The sequence below is a fragment of the Mya arenaria genome, chromosome 2 (genome assembly GCF_026914265.1).
Source record: "Mya arenaria isolate MELC-2E11 chromosome 2, ASM2691426v1".
Classification (NCBI taxonomy): domain Eukaryota; kingdom Metazoa; phylum Mollusca; class Bivalvia; order Myida; family Myidae; genus Mya; species Mya arenaria.
In genome coordinates, this window is record NC_069123.1 from 9,350,859 (window position 1) to 9,369,848 (window position 18,990).

Consider the following 18,990-nt stretch of genomic DNA (forward strand, 5'->3'; position numbering starts at 1 on the left):
TGCTCAACACATTTACCCTAAGGGCTCACACTAGGGTAAAATTTTAGGGATATGTCAAATTGGGCAGAAGTGAGACAATTTCACACAGAATAGTGTGTTCCCTATGCGCACACAACATTTACATGGAATTCTCTTTTGGGCTTTCAAGTCAGCGAAATCAACTTCTCCTTGGCGTAATTCAACAGGGAAGTCAATAAGCAAAGAGAAAAGAATGAGCCCTTCATTTTCTGCCTGATGGTTTTCTTTTAAATTTTTAATTTTGTAACTTCAAACATAAATGACAAAGACTTCTTTGGTAAGAGAATGCACACCATCGTTCATTGCTAAGAAGCTGCCAATAAAGACTGACAATATCAACACAATCAGGTATAATACCCAATATCTTTACTGTATAATCTATGATTAATCATTGACTATTTGCTTGAGATTATCATTATCCGCTTCAAATAAACTGCAGAAGTCAAAGGACTCCATTTGTAAGGTGTAAAAAAGAAATTGTTTGTTTGGACTAACTCGACCGACCCTATTCTTTGCTCCCAACCCTACTCCGTTTTATCGCCGAAGTGAAGATTTTTTTTCCGTAATTCTTAAAGGATGTGCATTTTTGGAGTGAACATGTTAAAATTTGACAACTTCATATTTGAAATTTCTAAAATAGTGATATACCCTGATATGGATTGGTTTGGTACAGAAATCCTTTTATCAAAAAAAGAAACAAGAGGGCCATGATGGCCCTAAACCACTCACTCCAGTAAAAAAAAATTGACTTTTGTAATCAATAAAGCTTGATATTAATTTTGTTCTCAAAGCTGTACATATGGTCCAACTTTCAAAACTGTAGCCTCAAAAATAAGAAAATACGTAAAAACATCAGCTGACAATGTCAATATTGATATTTGTTTTCAAAACTGAACACATGTTTGAAAATTTCATAACAGAGACTTTAAAAATAAGAAAGTAGTTCCAAAAGTTATAATGAAGGTGATTCACACACAGCATTGATATTTGTTTTCAAAACTGTACACATGTAAAAAATTCATAACAGAGACTTCAAAACTAAGAAAGTAGTTCAAAAAGTTATAATGAAGGTGATTCACGCACAGCATTGATATTTGTTTTCAAATCTGTACACATGGTCTAAATTTCATAACCACAGCATGAAAAATAAAGTCAAAAGATCACAGTCATGGTCATCCAAGGACAACATTTGTATTTGTTTTCAAAACTCTACACATAACCAATAGTTCACTGCTGTAGCTTCAGAAGTAAGTAGGTCAAAAGGTTACAGTCAAGATCCACCATACAAAACATTGATATTTGTTTTCAAAATTGTGAACATGGCCCAAATCTCTTTGCTGTAGCTTCAAAACAAAAAGTAGGTCAAAAGGTCACAGACATGGCCAATTAAGGATGACATTGATATTTATTTTGAAAACTGTACACATGGTCCAAATTTCATTGCTGTTGCTTAAAGAATAACAAAGTAGGTCAAAAGGTCACAGTCAAAGTCATCAAAGGACAACATTGATATCAGTTTACAAAACTGTACACATGGTCCAAGTGTTTATTGCTGTAGCTTTTAAAATAAGAAAGTAGGTCAAAAGGTCACAGACATGGTCATTATAGGACAACATTGATATTTGTTTTCAAAACTCTACAGATGGTCCAAATTTGATTGCTGTAGCTTCAAAAATAAGACAGTGTGCCAAAAGGGTGAGACTGAGAAAGTAGGTCAAAAGGTCACAGACATGGTCATTATAGGACAACATTGATATTTGTTTTCAAAACTCTACAGATGGTCCAAATTTTATTGCTGTAGCTTCAAAAATCAGACAGTGTGTCAAAAAGGGTGAGACTGGCGATGACCCAAGGGCCATAATTCGCACAAGTAATAATAATAATAATAATATCTTTATTTTAAGAAGGTGACATATTAAGATCATGTACAAAACTACAGAATCTTATTTTCGATGTGGCCCTCTGAAACAGAATGAAAATATGGCAAATAATCATAAGACAAACATGAAGACGATGCTAACAACGATGACGATGATGATGATGATTATAAGTATGCTGTTGATGCTGACGATAATGATGCATATGATGACATGATGATGATGTTGAATCAATATTAGACAGATACTCTCAGTTAAATATAATTATGAATAAAACATCACAATTTGTATAATCACAAGTTTCCTATGAGGTACTGTTTGACCTTTATTTTATACGTATTAAAGTTTTTTGATTCTCGTATTTCCAAAGGTATATTATTCCAAACAATTCTGCTGTAATATGTAAACGATGCTTTCATATAATTAGTACGAGGTCTAGTTTGTAAAACAATATCTTTGTGTGCCATTGATCTTAGCATATATACATTATTGTCTGAAACTGTTACTAATTCTGACATATATGATGGAGCCATGCTATTCAACGTCTTGTAAACTAATACTGCTGCGTGGTATTTACATCTATCCGAGAAGTTTAGCCATTTTAGTTCTTTAAATAGATTTGTTGATGAATCTCGTTTAGATTTACCAAGTATGATTTTTGCAATTCGTTTTTGTAAGTTATTTATTTTATTCACATATGAATTGGTTCCCTTGCCCCAGACCAAGCAGCCGTAATCAAAATTTGGCAGAATATATGCATTGTAAAACATTCGTTTTGTATCAGGTGTGAGGAAATATATTATATTTTTTAGAAGTGCAATTTTCTTATTCAGATTTTTACAAACATAATCGATTTGCACATGCCAGTTTAGTGTATTATCTATATACAACCCTAATAACTTTTGCACAACAACATTAACTATTTGAACATCATTAATACAAAGTTCAAGATTCCCAGTGTTTTTTAATTTATTTGCAGACCCTATTAACATGCATTTAGTCTTGGAAGGATGCAATGACATATTATTTAGTTGACACCACTTATTAACATAATTTAAATGATGTTGTAATTTATTTTGAATATCCGTCAACTGATATCCAGATTCATAAAGTGTTGAGTCATCTGCATATAGATCTATATTTAATGTTGGATGCATAACTGCAATATCATTTATGTATAAAATAAAAAGCAAGGGTCCCAGTATGGAACCCTGGGGTACCCCAGATGTAACAGTGAGTTTTTGCGATTTAATTTTGCCAATCTTTACAATTTGGTTTCTATTTTCAAGATATGATTTAAACAAATTCAATGCTATTTCAGAAAAATGATACAGTTTCAATTTATAAAGAAGAATTTCATGATCAACTAAATCGAAAGCTTTTCTCAAATCCAAAAATATCGCACCAACTAGTTTACCACTGTCAACATCTTTAAGCCAAGTATCTATAAGTCTTATTAGAGCAGTGTTACATGAATGGTGTTTTCTAAATCCAGATTGTGTTTTGTGTATGACATCGGTTTTCTCAAAGTACAACTGTACCTGTGTCGCTATATGCCTTTCAAAGATTTTTGATATAGTTGGGAGTATTGAAATGGGGCGGTAATTATTGGGGTCCTCTTTGTTGCCCGACTTGAAAATTGGTATTACTCGTGCTTCTTTCAGTTTATCAGGGAAAACTCCATGCGCTATACTACTGTTGATAATTGATGCTATACAAGGTGTAATAGTATCACCACATTGCTTCAAAATTTTGGGGCCTACTCCATCTATGCCTGTGGCCTTTCCAACATTTAATTTATCAATAATAGTATGGACTTCATAAGGGGTAATATGTTTAATCTCAAACCTATTTGCACCTAGTTTTGTATCTAGAATATGTTTTAAGTTTCTAAAATTTGTATTCAAAAACTTTGTTTTATTTATAATGTTTGAAATGCTTACAAAATGACTGTTTAATTCGTTTACAATATTTGACGGATCTTCAACCGGAAATTCATTAAATGTCATTTTATGAGGTAATGCTGTCACAGTTGATTGATTCAAATGTGAAATATCTTTTAGATTTTTCCATAAATATGTCGGATTTTTATTGTCTTTTATTGCATTGTTGAAAAAATTCTTTTTACTTTTCTTTATCATAGAAGTTACTTTATTTCTAAGTATTTTATACTGGTCTATGTTGCCAGTTTTTCGGCATTTATCCCTGTGATTTATTATAGATATAATTTCCTCAGTAAACCAATCAGGCTGATTCTCGCGTTTCACACGTTTATCTTTGACTGGGGCATGTTTAGATAAAATGCCATTTAGAATTTCATAAAATCTTTTCAGTGCATCATTGGAATTTGACAATGAGTCTATTTCATCCAGTCCTGAAAACATCAATTCTGCCTGAAAAGCTTCTTTTTCAAATTTCTTAAAAGATCTATATTGTATAACTGTATGGCTATTAGGGGCCAATTTTGGTAATTTGTCTGTAATAGAATGTGTGAAACAAACGGGAAAGTGGTCACTTAGTGATAAGTGAGACACACACCATTCAGTTACATGATTACTCATATTCGTATATAAATGATCTATTATAGTAGAGTTATTTTTTGAAATTCTTGTTGGTGATTTGATTAATTGTTCCAAGCCATACTTCGTGGTAAGATCTGCCCATTTAGTGTTGTTTTATTTGCCACTTTCCGGCTAAGTGGACCACTATATGATATTTGTAACAATTTATCAAAGGTCTGGGCCTAGCCCTTTCAGACAAGAAGATTTTCTTGAATTCCTTATATAAGATCAAAGAAAACCTCAGTGTGTGGCCAATTTTTACCTCATGGGCATAATTTGATGTTCACAAGCAATTGTGTTAAGTACAGACACACAAATGACAGACATTGCACCATCCAATAAAATCAATAAACTGCCTTAAACTCTGATAAAATTACGCCAATAGCTACTACAAATAACATCTACCACAATATAGAATTCCTTCTACACCTTTGAATTAAATTCTTGTTTATTAGTCGGCACACAGAAGGGCCCCGACTATATTTGATATAACTTGAGAATTATTCCAACTTAGGGACCAGTTCATAAATAGCAGAATAATGCTTTCAACATTTTCCATGTTGCATGATAAAATATGAAGTTAAGTGTGTTTTATAAAACTTAATACTTTAATTGATAATGAAACCCTAAATCATAATAGCCCTGCTTATCATTTTGAAAATTTTGATTTTAAATACCAACTCGATCATAATAACTTGGCCATCTCTGGCAATCTTCCAGATAGATACTGGCCGAGGTGTTCCTATCAATACCACCCCCTGACAGATGGTTACACGGTACTATTACAATATCCTTTATGTTTCTAAACCTCCTACGCAGTTATCTCCCTTGGCGACAGCAAAAAGGCGATTTTTAAAAAATTAACAAAATAATGTACAGTATTTTTATCCCCGTTCTATTTACTCAAGAGTAGAATGTGTTCACAAAAACAAAAATACAACATATATTTAGCCCGGAATTCACATAACTGGGTTTTCCCATGCCAACAAATAAAAGGTGAATTTCATGCTTTTGAAATTCATGTTTTAGTCTAAGACCAATGCCTCTTATTTCTTTCCAAGTAATGTGTGTATATTTTTGGTATAATTTAGTTTGTACCAGAGGATTAGCTCAGAAAAATAATATCTATAATTCCAGGCTTAAACTGATGTAACAATATTATCAACCATAATGTCCTTCGAACATATCTATACCAAGCAGATTATCATTGAAATAGTAACCATTTTTTGGTTATCTACATGCATGTTTTTATTCTAATTTGATTGCGCTGGCTTGATGCTATGCATCAATTTTTTCTTGTACAATGTGTATTCACTATCAATGCTAAAGATAAGATTGTTGCTTACAATTGTCTACATGTAGTTCAATGGAAAAGTCTGGTTATTAAATTCATCATTGGGAAAAAATGAAATTCTTCTAGAAAATAAAGAGAAATAATAATTACTTTAACCTTTATAAAGAAAAATAGTTACCTTAGAAGTGACTATCTTAAAGAATTTATATTTACACCTCAACTTCCATTCCTTTAATGAACTGCCTTTTGGCAATTGTGTCAGAAGGTCCTATAAAATATAAATCAACATTTTAAAAGGTATGAATTTTTTAACTTTTAAATGTATTGTTGCCATAAGTGTTTGAATTTTACATTTAAAGTGATTTCAAGTGGTTGATCTTTTCCCGCATTATGTGACGACATTTGAAAAATGCTTCCGGTTACAGTCGGGTCGTTCTATTTACAGAATGGCTAGGAAAGAAACTGTCTTTTAATCAATCAAATCTATGTTGTATATTTATAATATTTCTGGCAGCTTTTGTCAACATACATGTACATAAGGCCCCTGACAGAAACATCCCTCAATACTTCAATTCTTGCTCATTAATCAAGAATTCATTTAACTCTGTATCTCATTCAATAAAAGTTAAAAAATGAAAAACAGAATACAATTAAAGATTAATATTGAATAGTGTTTTGTATTTTTATCAAGTTACCAATCGGAAAATTTCACACCCTTCGAATCGACTTTTGACAGCCATAGCCATCTCCATTTGTTTTCGCAGGCTGTTCAAGCTCTTTACAGTAGTATTATACCCTGGGGGTACAAACTTCATTGTTCAATTTCGACAGCAGTATTTCGATTTATTTCATTGTTTATTTTTGCCTCCAATTTGCGGTATGTCGTAAAAGTCGTAAAGGAATGACGTCACCATTACGTCATATGTACTTCCGTTGTGTGGAAAATTCTCAATAAAAAAAAAATGTTCTTATGATTGATAGACATGTTTTCACATGCTCAATACACTGTAAATCAAAACTATCATTATTCCTGAAACTTTTATACCTTTAGTATCTATTCTTGCTTGATTTATGAATTAGAGTAGAGATTGAAGCATAAACCGCTGCCCTATAGTTGAAAGGTCATTTTGGAAGAACTGTCATGGCGGACGGTGCAATTTTTAGAGTTTGTTTTTCAAGTGGAGTGATTTTTCTTAGGAATAACTTGACCCCCCTTTTTTATTGGCTTAAAATGTAATTTAAAGCTTGTACTTTAAGAATATATGTGGTTATCATAGCCTGCATTCGCTCGAAATGCCTTTAAATGTTGTCTAAAAATTATAATTTTACATTGAATTATATAGGGAAAAACAATGAAAGAAACGACTATTTTCGGAAACGTTCGGCTGATATCGCCAACAAAATTTTACCACTTATGGCAACGCTATTTATAGAACAAAATATTTAACTTTGTTTATCTTCGATATTGAGTAAATCGCAATGTTGATGATGGGGTTTGGGGTAACCCCCCCCCCCCCCGAAAAACTTCCCGGATTTACACGATTTAGAAAACTGACCCCTGAGAAGACCGAAATTACGGAATTCCGTATTAATACGGAAAACTTTCACCCATGTAACTAAAGTTTTTTTTTTAAGTGAAATGAAGTATTTTTTTAACAATTATCGAATGAAATAATGAACTATTGGTGTAAATATGAATTGCGGGGTTGATGTCATTATCGGGGATATGAATGCAATTGGACTGGTCAAAGTACGCGTGGAGTCCTTCGGACTCCACACACTCTGACCAGCCCAATTGCGTTCATACCCCGATAATGACATCAAGCCCGCAAGTAATTCCTTAAATAAAATTTAAAATATATTCCCTTATTACTTAAAAGACAATATGCCATCTCCAACAGAAAGGGAGACCATATAGCAAGACTTGCTGCCCTTGCTTCAAGAGTAAACCACATAACTATCAGATTTTAACAAAATGTATTTATAGTGAACTTGTAACCCAAGGGGTGGGCCAATTTTGACCCCAGGGGCATAATTTGAACAAACTTGGTAGACAACCACTAGACAATTTTACAAACCTAATGGGGCAATGATCAATTATTATGGATTATTTGAAATAAGACTTCTTAACAATTTCATCTGACTGCACGATGCAGTTATACTACTGTTCAAATAATAAATTATAGATATTTCTTTAAAACATTTTCTTTTTTTCATGTAAATGCATGATATAATTTTTTTAAACTAAAGAAATGAAAGAAAACTGTCGCAAAGCATGCCCATCTATTTTTATGACACAATGTTTGTTGCAAAATAGTTGGAAGGTTAAGCCTAATTTAGGGAGAACTATGTAAATACAGTTTCTGCCAATAAAGGGTCAAAACTTTTAAATGACTGAGGCCACATAGCTGGTTATGTAACCTGTTCCAGATATTCTTCCCATATACATTCTGACCAGATTTGTTGATGATTTGAAAAAAACTTCTATTTTGAAAAAGCTTCGAAGGGCTATTCCATTTAAACATATAACCCCCGGGGGGAAGGCACTGCAGAAGCAAATTAACCCTTTTAGAGTCCAAATTACCAAAAAAGACACCCACCCATATACTATTTAAATAATTGCCTTCCCCCCGTGGGCTTTATGTTTTACTGGAATAGCCCTTAAGTTATTGGTCGTACAAGATCGATTTTATTTAATTTCTATGAATTTTCTATAATTAAAGGGCAATTACTCTAATTGGCAAATTGTTGTTTAAATGCATTACCTTATTGTTAGACGACTTGAGTATCTCGTTAAAATGACCTTCGTACCTAATTACAGGTTGTTTTTTTTCAGCAATATTTATAGCCTGTATACGGTCATGTTCCCAAATGGCAAGTTTTTTTTCCCAATTTCTGAATAAAAATTCCCAATCTGGATTTTAAAAAAAAAAGACAAGAAAAAAAGACAATGAAAACATAAATAAATCAGTTATTTCCCCTACATGCAAGCGTCTATTCACAGAGACATACAATGATGTAATATCCGGGTCATGGTGAAAAAAGGATTTTCATTGGCTGAACTATATTTTTTGTCCAATCAAAGAGCATGTAACAAATTAAGAGTTCTTCACATTGTCAACAAAAAAATTAATTATTTAAAGTTGACAGTAAATTATTTGGTGCAGAAGGGGATTGAAATAACTAATAGACAATGCTGTCCTTTGTCATGCCTCACCTACATGTTACATACATGACATTGACCTTCATTGCCAATATCGGAAAATGACAGAACTGAGAAGTGAAACTGAAAGTAGACAACTGGGTGAAATGACCAAGTATTCATTTATTATAATGATGGTGTTTTTACTTTTTTTTACTTTAATTGATTTATATGACTATTTGGAAATTGGAAGAAATTAAAAATAATTATTTATTCATTGTTCATTCCATTCTCTCCACGAGTCTGAAAGTCATCATTTTTAATAGATAGCTGATTTCTTTATCCAATTTAAGAGGAAGGTAAGTCCATTTTATTGTCTTTGAAATTTTTGAGAAGTTGTTAATCAAACAATTGACTATTTCAAAGAGTTAAAACAAGGGACTAAACAATGTAAGGTGTTAATGGAGTCAGTGTATATTATGTTGAAAATACCAATGTTGTTCATTATATTCTTTGTAATTACTTGAACGCGAAAATTCCCAATATCACGGGAATAGGTCATGTTACTAGAATACCGAAAAAAAACTGCGTTTAAACGAGCTACCAAGTCATTTTAATGAGATAAAAAATACAAATTTTACACCGCTTATCCAGCGTTCATAATTTTACCTGTATTTTTTCCCCCCCCAAAAAAGTATGTTGGTTGCGATGACAATCAGCTGAACATTATTTTAACTTTTTTCAGTCCAAATTTTCATAGAGCAACATGGCCTATGTGTAGATTGAATGGACTCGCTCATGTTTTTGTTAAATGCACTTATTTTTGTATGATAAAATAAAGTGTGGCAAATCAACAAGGACAATTGTAAACAAGAGGGTCATGATGGCCCTAAAACGCTCACCTAAGCAAAAAGCCACAACTCTGTGATAAAGCATTAATAAAAATGTTGCAATTTAAACATATCTTTACTGATGTCGATGCTTGTTTTATATGTGTAAAGTGTCATGTAATGAAGCTACCTGTAAAGTTTTATTGAATTTGGCCTGGAAGTTTCTGAGGAGATGTTTATTCAAGCAAAACAGGAAATCAGCCATTTTGTTGTTGCTGTTGTTGTTGATCAATCGAGGCCCCCTAGTATTTTTGAAAGGGGTCATCCAAGAAAGCTTCCTGTAAAGTTTCATTGTATTTGGACAGGTAGTTTCATTAAGAGATGTTTTTTTAAAGCAACACAGGAAGTCGGCCATTTTTTGTTGTTGCTGTTGATCAATCGTCACCCCTTGTTGTATTTAGTAGAAGGTCACCAAGGAAGCTTCCTGTAAAGTTTCATTGACTTTGGACACATAGTTTTAGAGGAGATGTTTTCTAAAAGCAAAACAGGATGTTGGCCATTTCGTTGTTGTTGCTGTTGTTGATCAATGTCACCCCTTGTTGCATTTTTGTAGAAAGTCACCCAAGGAAGCTTCCTGTAAAGTTTCATTCAATTTGGACTAGTAGTTTCAGAGTAGATTTTTTTAAAGCAAAACAGAGAGTCAACCATTTTGTTGTTGTTGCTGTTGTTGTTGTTGATCAATCGTGAACCCTTGTTGCATTTTTGTAGATGGTTGCCCAAAATAAGCTTCCTGTAAAATTTGGAGTGGCATTTCAGAGGAGATGTTTTTTTTAAGGCAAAACTGGAAGTCAGCAATTTTGTTGTTGTTGCTATTGTTGTTGTTGATCAATCATGACCCCTTGTTGTATTTTGGTAGAGGGTCATCCAAGGGAGCTTCCTGTAAAGTTTCATTGAATTTGGACTGGAAGTTTCAAAGGAGATGTTTTTTTAAGCAGTTGTTGTTGGACGGATGGACACGCGGAAGGACGACGGACAAAGACCAATCACAATAGCTCAGCTTGAGCTATTTGTGCTCTGTTGAGCTAAAAATGTATGATACACTCATAAACGGCTTGTAGTCAATAATCAAAATATTTGTCCTAAAATTAAAAAGTTGTCAAAACAGTCAATCCGTGTGGGTGCATCTTTTAGGAATTAAAACTTGTTTACTTACCAGTTAGTTTCTGCAGTACACAGGAAAAACTGGGAACCATTTGTATTTGGTCCAGCATTGGCCATGGAGAGGATTCCTGTGGAAATGGAAAAACAGTTGTTAGGTCAAATTATCTTGAACATTTTTACAACCACTTCTTCACAAATTATCTTGGCCTCTATTCAATAAAGATCATCAAGCTCTTAGTTCATCAATTTCTATGCAAAACCCATTTTGGGCGCAAACTGCGTTTCAAATAGAACTTTAGTTGTCAAGAGATGAATACCTAAGAATGCTGCAGAAACACAGAAATGGCAATATATTTCTTTGAAAAGATACCAGAACTCCAAGATTACTGTACACTGCATTTCCACTTGAGCCTTAAAAAAATAATTGTTTTTTTAGGGTAATAATCCCCAAAAAGAAAAAAAAGAATTTTATTACATTTTTTTCCGAATATGCTTTGTCAAGACCATTTTCTTGCAAATAGCGCTATTTCTGGCAAATGTCACCCGTATACATGTATATTGCTGTTGTAACACCACAGGGTAACTCCAATAAAAGTTGTCAGGGCCATAAACATTGTAAGGGCATGTATTGCTTAAAATCTGCTTTACAGGTGTCGCTTTACAGGTGTCGCTTTACAGGTGTCGATGAGCACTCTTCAGCAGAGTGGGGTTGATGAATTAAAGATGCACTCTTACTCCCAAATAAGATTTACCACAATTAATACAATGGTTTAAATAAACCAAAAAGGATTAATAAATGTCAAAAATTGATTCTTATGAAGCACACAGTTTAATTTGAAAGAAAGGTGCAGAAAACACCGGTATTTCTGCCCTATGAGACGTCATAAGAGTGTCACTTTAAATATCTTATTGAAACAAGGACCATATCATTAACCCAATTATAGTGGAGTTGGAGGTCATTTTAAACGGCAAACACTTGAAAGAATGACTATTACTATGATTGACTTTTATCTCTTTTTTTTTTTTGCAACTACAGTTACCTGGACCAGTGTGCTTCAGTTGGAAGTTCTCATCCTCAAACTTGTTTCCATAGATGCTCTTTCCTCCAGTGCCGTTATGGTTGGTGAAATCTCCACCCTGGCACATAAAGCCTGGAATCACACGGTGGAAGGAGGAGCCCTGGAAACCAAACCCCTTCTCTCCAGTACAAAGGGCACGGAAGTTCTCTGAAAAAGGAGGATACCATTTACACGTGTGATGTTAATCTAATACTTCAAAGACAATGAAAAGGTATCACTTGTGATCAGTGGATATGTTCCGATGATCAATTATAATCGAAATTGATTGGTTGGGCCTGAATTTGGCAACAATCATTTGTATTTGGTCATTATCAATCATTTCTTCAACCGGAGAGTTTTTATTCTTCTTTCTCTCGTTATTTGCGTTCAGTTAATTTTTACCAATTTTCCCCTTTGAGGTCATTTACAAACTCGAAAGTGTTCAGATGTTATAGTTAACAAAATGGCCAAAAACAACAATAACACTAATAAATTCAAACATACACAGAACATACACATTGATAAGGATTACGAGTTATTGAACCAGAATAATTTCAATTAAGCTTTTAAAATTATTGACTTTACTCGGGAATGTTAATTATTTAATATGCAATAGTTCACTTCACTGGCAATCATTTTAAACTTGAATATATACAAAATCAGGCTTTCAAGAGACCAATAACCAAAAAGTAAGGATAAACTACTTTTACTGATGTACCGGCATACATGGGAGGTTGCTTTCAATGGAAAATGGCCGAGGAGTTCCGTTGAAAATGACAAGGTTTTAATATCTTACCAGCTGTCCTGGGACATACATCAGCTCGAAGCTGAAAAAGAGGAACAAAGATGGTCAGCATAGTTAACTCCAGTCAACTATAGTTAACTTTTCTCACACCCTGGAAATGGATATGTACATTTTCTTACATCAAACACATGGATATTTCTTTGAGCATGATGGAGGTATCAATTTTTGAGGTACGTGAAAATAACACACACAAAAAATGTAATTTTCTACCCATGGAATGTAATGTAATTTTCTACCCATGGAATGTAATGTAATGTAATTTTCTACCCATGGAATGTAATTTTCTACCCATGGAATGTAATTTTCTACCCATGGAGTGGAATGTAATTTTCTACCCATGGAGTGTAATGTAATTTTCTACCCATGGAATGTAATGTAATTTTCTACCCATGGAGTGTAATGTAATTTTCTACCCATGGAATGTAATTTTCTACCCATGGAGTGTAATGTAATTTTCTACCCATGGAGTGTAATGTAATTTTCTACCCATGGAGTGTAATGTAATTTTCTACCCATAAATGTAATGTAATTTTCTACCCATGGAATGTAATTTTCTACCCATGGAGTACATTAAAATACTTGCACCTGGCCAAGAGATGAGGCTCTGTTTAGCTCAGCATTTCTAAAACATCAGCTTACTTTATAATAATGTATGTTTAATATAACCAACTTAATTTATCAAAATCACCATTCGATCAGGAAATTGTATTCAGAATTTCTTTGCTTTGACCAAAACACAATCCATAGTTGTAGTTTGACAAATATTGTATCATCCCTCTCATTGATTTCAAGGTCAGTCAGATCAGCGAGTCGATATCAGCCCAACATCTTGTCAAAACTTTGTCCATACTATCAGAGAATGCTATGCTGAAGGAAGCTAAATTTACACAAATGATTCCCAAATTTCAGTTCAATTGTGGTCCTTGACTTTGGAGATGTGAGAATAGGTCAACTTTCCAATACAATTGTATTGCTTCAAGGTCCCAGGCTCCAACAACTTCCCAGTTTGGCCTTCATAATTGAGAGTAGGGCAAAAAATAATGAAATAAGTTACAGCTAAAATAACATACAATCGTGTCTTGGCTTTTGAACAACACATTTCGAAAGCGCCCGATTCATAATTCTGTTAAGTTTGCAATTCCATTAAAAGCAAAACTACTGTTCTTTTTGGCACCAATAACAGATGTCTCCCACAATATTTGTGTCAATCTGTTCCACATTTGACATGGGAAATTATGGAGTGGCCATAATTATGGCTTTGGTCTGTGATGAAGACGAATGGGTCACCATTGTAATACATATACCTGCAGTGAACCAAGTGAATACACACATCACATTACCCCTGTTGATGGGTGATGCCTTGCAGCGGTTCATGATTTGAGTCCGAAGATCATACATATAAGCTTTTTTCAAGAATAAAGCATAGTTTCAATTCTATTTACACAAACATGACTACTAAGATGAAACAGTTGATGGCGATAGCTCTTCTTGATCTTCAATCTAAAATGAAAAATGGTGGATACAGGGGTTTCAACAAAATGCTAATCGTCAGTCCTGTAAAATAGCCAGTCTGTTGGAGTACAAGGGATTCAGGTACAATGCTTGTCAAAGGGGTCAAGGTGCTAGACCAATACTGGATAAAAGGGCTAAGGTGCTAGACCAATACTGGGTAAAAGGGCTAAGGTGCTAGACCAATACTGGGTCATGGGGCCAAGGTGCTAGACCAATATTGGGTATAGGGGCTAAGGTGCTAGACCAATACTTGGTAAAAGGGCTAAGGTGCTAGACCAATACTGGGTAAAAGGCCTAAGGTGTTAGACCAATACTGGGTCATGGGGCCAAGGTGCTAGACCAATACTTGGTAAAAAGGCTAAGGTGCTAGACCAATACTGGGTAAAAGGGCTAAGGTGCTAGACCAATACTGGGTAAAAGGGCTAAGGTGCTAGACCAATACTGGGTAAAAGGGCAAAGGTGCTAGACCAATACTGGGTAAAAGGCCTAAGGTGCTAGACCAATACTGGGTAAAAGGCCTAAGGTGCTAGACCAATACTGGGTAAAAGGGCTAAGGTGCTAGACCAATACTGGGTAAAAAGGGCTAAGGTGCTAGACCAATACTGGGTAAAAGGGCTAAGGTGCTAGACCAATACTGGGTCATGGGGCCAAGGTGCTAGACCAATACTGGGTAAAAGGCCTAAGGTGCTAGACCAATACTGGGTCATGGGGCCAAGGTGCTAGACCAATACTGGGTAAAAGGGCTAAGGTGCTAGACCATTACTGGGTAAAAGGCCTAAGGTGCTAGACCAATACTGGGTAAAAGGCCTAAGGTGCTAGACCAATACTGGGTCATGGGGCCAAGGTGCTAGACCAATACTGGGTAAAAGGGCTAAGGTGCTAGACCAATACTGAGTAAAAGGGCTAAGGTGTTAGACCAATACTGGGTCATGGGGCCAAGGTGCTAGACCAATACTGGGTAAAAGGGCTAAGGTGCTAGACCAATACTGGGCAAAAGGGCTAGACCAATACTGGGTAAAAGGGCTAAGGTGCTAGACCAATACTGGGTAAAAAGGGCTTAGGTGCTAGACCAATACTGGGTAAAAGGGCTAAGGTGCTAGACCAATACTGGGTAAATGGGCTAATGTGCTAGACCAAAACTGGGTCAAGGGGCTAAGATGCTAGACCAATACTGGGTCAAGGGGCTAAGATGCTAGACCAATACTTGGTAAAGGGTCTAAGAATCCAGACCAATACTGGGTCAAGGGGCTAAGGTGCTGACCAATACTGGGTATAGGGGCTAAAGTTCTAGAAAAATACCGGGTCAGGGGGTTAAGTTGCTAGACCAATACTGGTTAAAAGGGCTAAGGTGCTAGACCAATATTGGGTCAGGGGGCCAAGGTGCTAGACCAATACTTGGTAAAGGGGCGAAGGTGCTAGACCAACACTGGGTCAATGGGCTAAGGTGCTAGACCAATACTGGGTCAAGGGGCTAAGGTGCTAGACCAATACTGGGTCAAGGGGCTAGACCAATACTTGGTCATGGGGCCAAGGTGCTATACCAATACTGGGTCAAGGGGCTTCGGTACTAGACCAATACTGGGTATAGGGGCTAAGAGGCTAGACGGATACTGGGTAAGGGGGCCAAGGTGCTAGACCTATACTGGGTTAAGGAGCTAAGGAACTAGACCAATACTGGGTAGAGAGGCTAATATTCCAGAAAAAGTTGGGATGGTTTGCCCTTCTAAAGTACTGTATAGTATACAGTAACCATTTTTTGTCATTTTATGAAAGGTAGTACTCCATTTGGCAGTGCAATATATGCATAGGGTCTGGGGTCTTTCTGATTGCGTAAATGCATTACTTGGTATTCCAATTTTGCCTAGAAGTGATCAAGAACGCTTTAAAAAGTATAAAGGTTTCAGTATCTGATTAAGTTTGATAAATGAAGTATAACTATCTGATTCAGTGTGATTATTGAAGTATATACCAAACTTTCATGTAAAAACAGTTATGCTATGCATTTCTTTTTTAATATAAAAGAATTAATAGGGAACTTTATTTTCACATTTCGAGTATGTGACATAAAAAGTTATTTTAAGCATTGGAAATTGGGCCGAATCTCACCCCCACCCCCAAATTGGTCAGAAAAACATTGGAAAAAAATAAGCAGTTGAAACAAACACGTGTTATATAAGCAATTTATTTCTTCAAGATGTTAAAACAAGATTTCATGATACAAACCTTAGAGTTAGATCTTTGCACTGGATAGAACACAATCAAGAACAAATATTCAAAAAACATTGACAAAAAATGGATGCGTGTCTAACATGTAAATAAACAAGCGACCATACTACTGGATTCAATGACTATATCAATTTAAAGCAAAATATGTAAATTGCGCATGAAAACATCACTGTGGCACTGGAAATTCCAGTGGAGTATTTAGCCCTTTAAGTCATTGTGATATTAAATTTACTGACAAAATGACAAAACAGTATTATAAAAAGTGCAACATTTTAGGAACACATCGAGATTAATTAGTTGCAACCTATATGATCAAGTCAGCTCCTGGTTATGTTGAGAATAGAATTTATCAGCAAATGTGTTCCTGTTATGACTGCTGTAAGGGGTGTTCGTGTTTAAAGCTGTCCAGATTTATCAATGACCACTTTTTGGGAGGTTTTTCCACTCTGTGATCCAACCTTCTCAATTGCCTTCACGATATCCATGCCGTCCGTAACTTGGCCGAAGACGACGTGCTTGCCATCAAGCCTGTAGAAGATAGAAACCAAATAAAATAAAACATGTAAAACATGTACTGTAATAAAAACATTGTGTCTATATACAAGATAATAAATGAATATTTCCAATTTAATTGTCTTTGGTTCATTTCATTCTCAAGACGCAAATGCAGCAGGTCCATTATTTCGCATTTCTCCATAACTATGGAGATCAAATTTTCGTTTCGAAAATCTTAGATGGTTTTCGAGTTGAGGCTCAAGTTAGCTATTGCATGTCAGTGATAACAGACAACCCAAAATGTGAAGATAACATTGTTTTCCACAGAGTTATGCCATATCGAAGGATTATATGCAAGACCAGTTTACCATTCATGTGTCCAGTTGGTATGAGCTAGTATTTGCCATTTCTGTGACAGCTCTGTTGTTTTGTTTTTAAATAAACATATCGGCAAGTATTTGAATTTCCCTTTTCTGGGAATTTTTTCCTTGGAAGCACACCTATCCCCCTAGGGCTGAGTTACAGCCCTGTCCCCAGTTTACAGTTATGAAAGATCTTAATTTTCAGGGATTTTTTTGTGCTTATTTTAATCATAAAAATATTTAGAGTAATATTAAAAAGGCTGGTCCAACCACTGCAAACTAGTTTTAAAGCTGCACTCTCTAAGAGTCATAAAGGATAACACATAGAACAGATCTCAATTGTTTGGAAAACTGCCAAATTTATTCAAGGTTTTTTTGTAACTGGACATCGGAAAGAGTAAAATCCTGAAAGGGACCTTGGTTGCAGGTTTGTAAACTTAGCTTTATCACAAAACATCATTTTTAGAGCATAAATATTAAAAACTGTGATCTGACCTTTTATCATCAGTCTTAAATCAATGGACCCCGGAAATAAACCGTATTTCCTGGACTACAAGACAGAGAAATTAGGTACCTTAAAGTAGGGGCTATGAAAAAAAAATCAGAAAAAAAAGATTCAGGAATATTCAACATACAGTATTTGACTGACCGATCTATTGTCTGTTTGGTTTATATATACTAATTCATTTAAGCTCAATTGTGACGAAAGCTGATAGCTTATAGAATCACTCTCCTGGGCAGAAACCAGTACTGTGTCCTTTTTGAGAGGCTATTGTCTGTTGATGACACCCCCAATAAGATCACATCGGATTAAAACGACTAAACAAGTCTAGACAAAAACACCAGATTTCATGGGCAGAGTTAGGGGGTGGTCTTATTAAGCGGATCACCTTATAGTCGAGGGAATACGGTACACAAAATTTGGCTCATTCCAAGACAAAATATTAAAAACTCGTCAAAACAGTCAATCTATGAGAGTGCAGCTTTAAGCAATTCAAACTCCCGTTTACTTACCATGCAGTTGCTGCAGTACACAGGAAAAACTGGGAACCATTTGTGTTTGGTCCAGCATTGGCCATGGACAGGATTCCTGTGGAAATGGAGGAGATGTTAGTGATGCATGGGTATACAAGTTCTGAACTACAGAGATTAAGCCAGTGGATTGTGTGTAGAAATTTATAACATCGCTCCCTTAGGCCAGGCTATTTATACCCCAGTTTCTTCTTGAAAGTGACCCTCTTGTTCAAAATCAATACAAATACTTGTATAGCAAGCACATTTTTATAATAAACCTATACCCACTTACTAAATAATGCATTTGTGGAAAATATTAATTACTAATAACAAGATTGATTGATTGGCAGGTGCTCAAGATTTACATACAATCATCTCACAAGGTAGAATAACCGTGTTTCTGCACTTTCCTTTCAAATTAAACTCAGTTTTCTTCCAGTGTGTGTATACCACGTGATAAATTGCGTCATAAATGCTACATCAGAAGGCAATATTTTGATTTGATGAAAGACTTTAAACAAAGATGACTTCACTATTTCTTCACCATCATGAATAAAACATAGCGCAGGTCACACTGCTTACGGAGCCCAACCTTCAGCATTTTACCAGAATATGATTGCAAGTGTAGTTTTTTA

The 18,990-nt window shown here is 35.1% G+C and overlaps 1 protein-coding gene across 2 annotated transcripts in view; it reads right to left on the reverse strand.

Moving 5' to 3' along the window:
• The window catches only part of LOC128211538 (peptidyl-prolyl cis-trans isomerase-like), a 36,089-nt gene that overhangs the window by 902 nt on the left and 16,197 nt on the right, over window positions 1-18,990 (reverse strand). The window contains exons 2-4 of one of the 2 annotated variants that reach the window (XM_052916458.1): window positions 12,738-12,768; window positions 11,924-12,109; window positions 10,936-11,011 (exon numbers count right to left, since the gene is read on the reverse strand). In XM_052916458.1, coding sequence (XP_052772418.1) covers window positions 10,936-11,011; window positions 11,924-12,109; window positions 12,738-12,768 — 293 coding nt within the window. Of the gene's footprint in view, window positions 1-10,935; window positions 11,012-11,923; window positions 12,110-12,737; window positions 12,769-16,424; window positions 17,013-18,355; window positions 18,432-18,990 lie in introns of those variants that run through there. The other variant, XM_052916449.1, reaches the window with a different exon arrangement.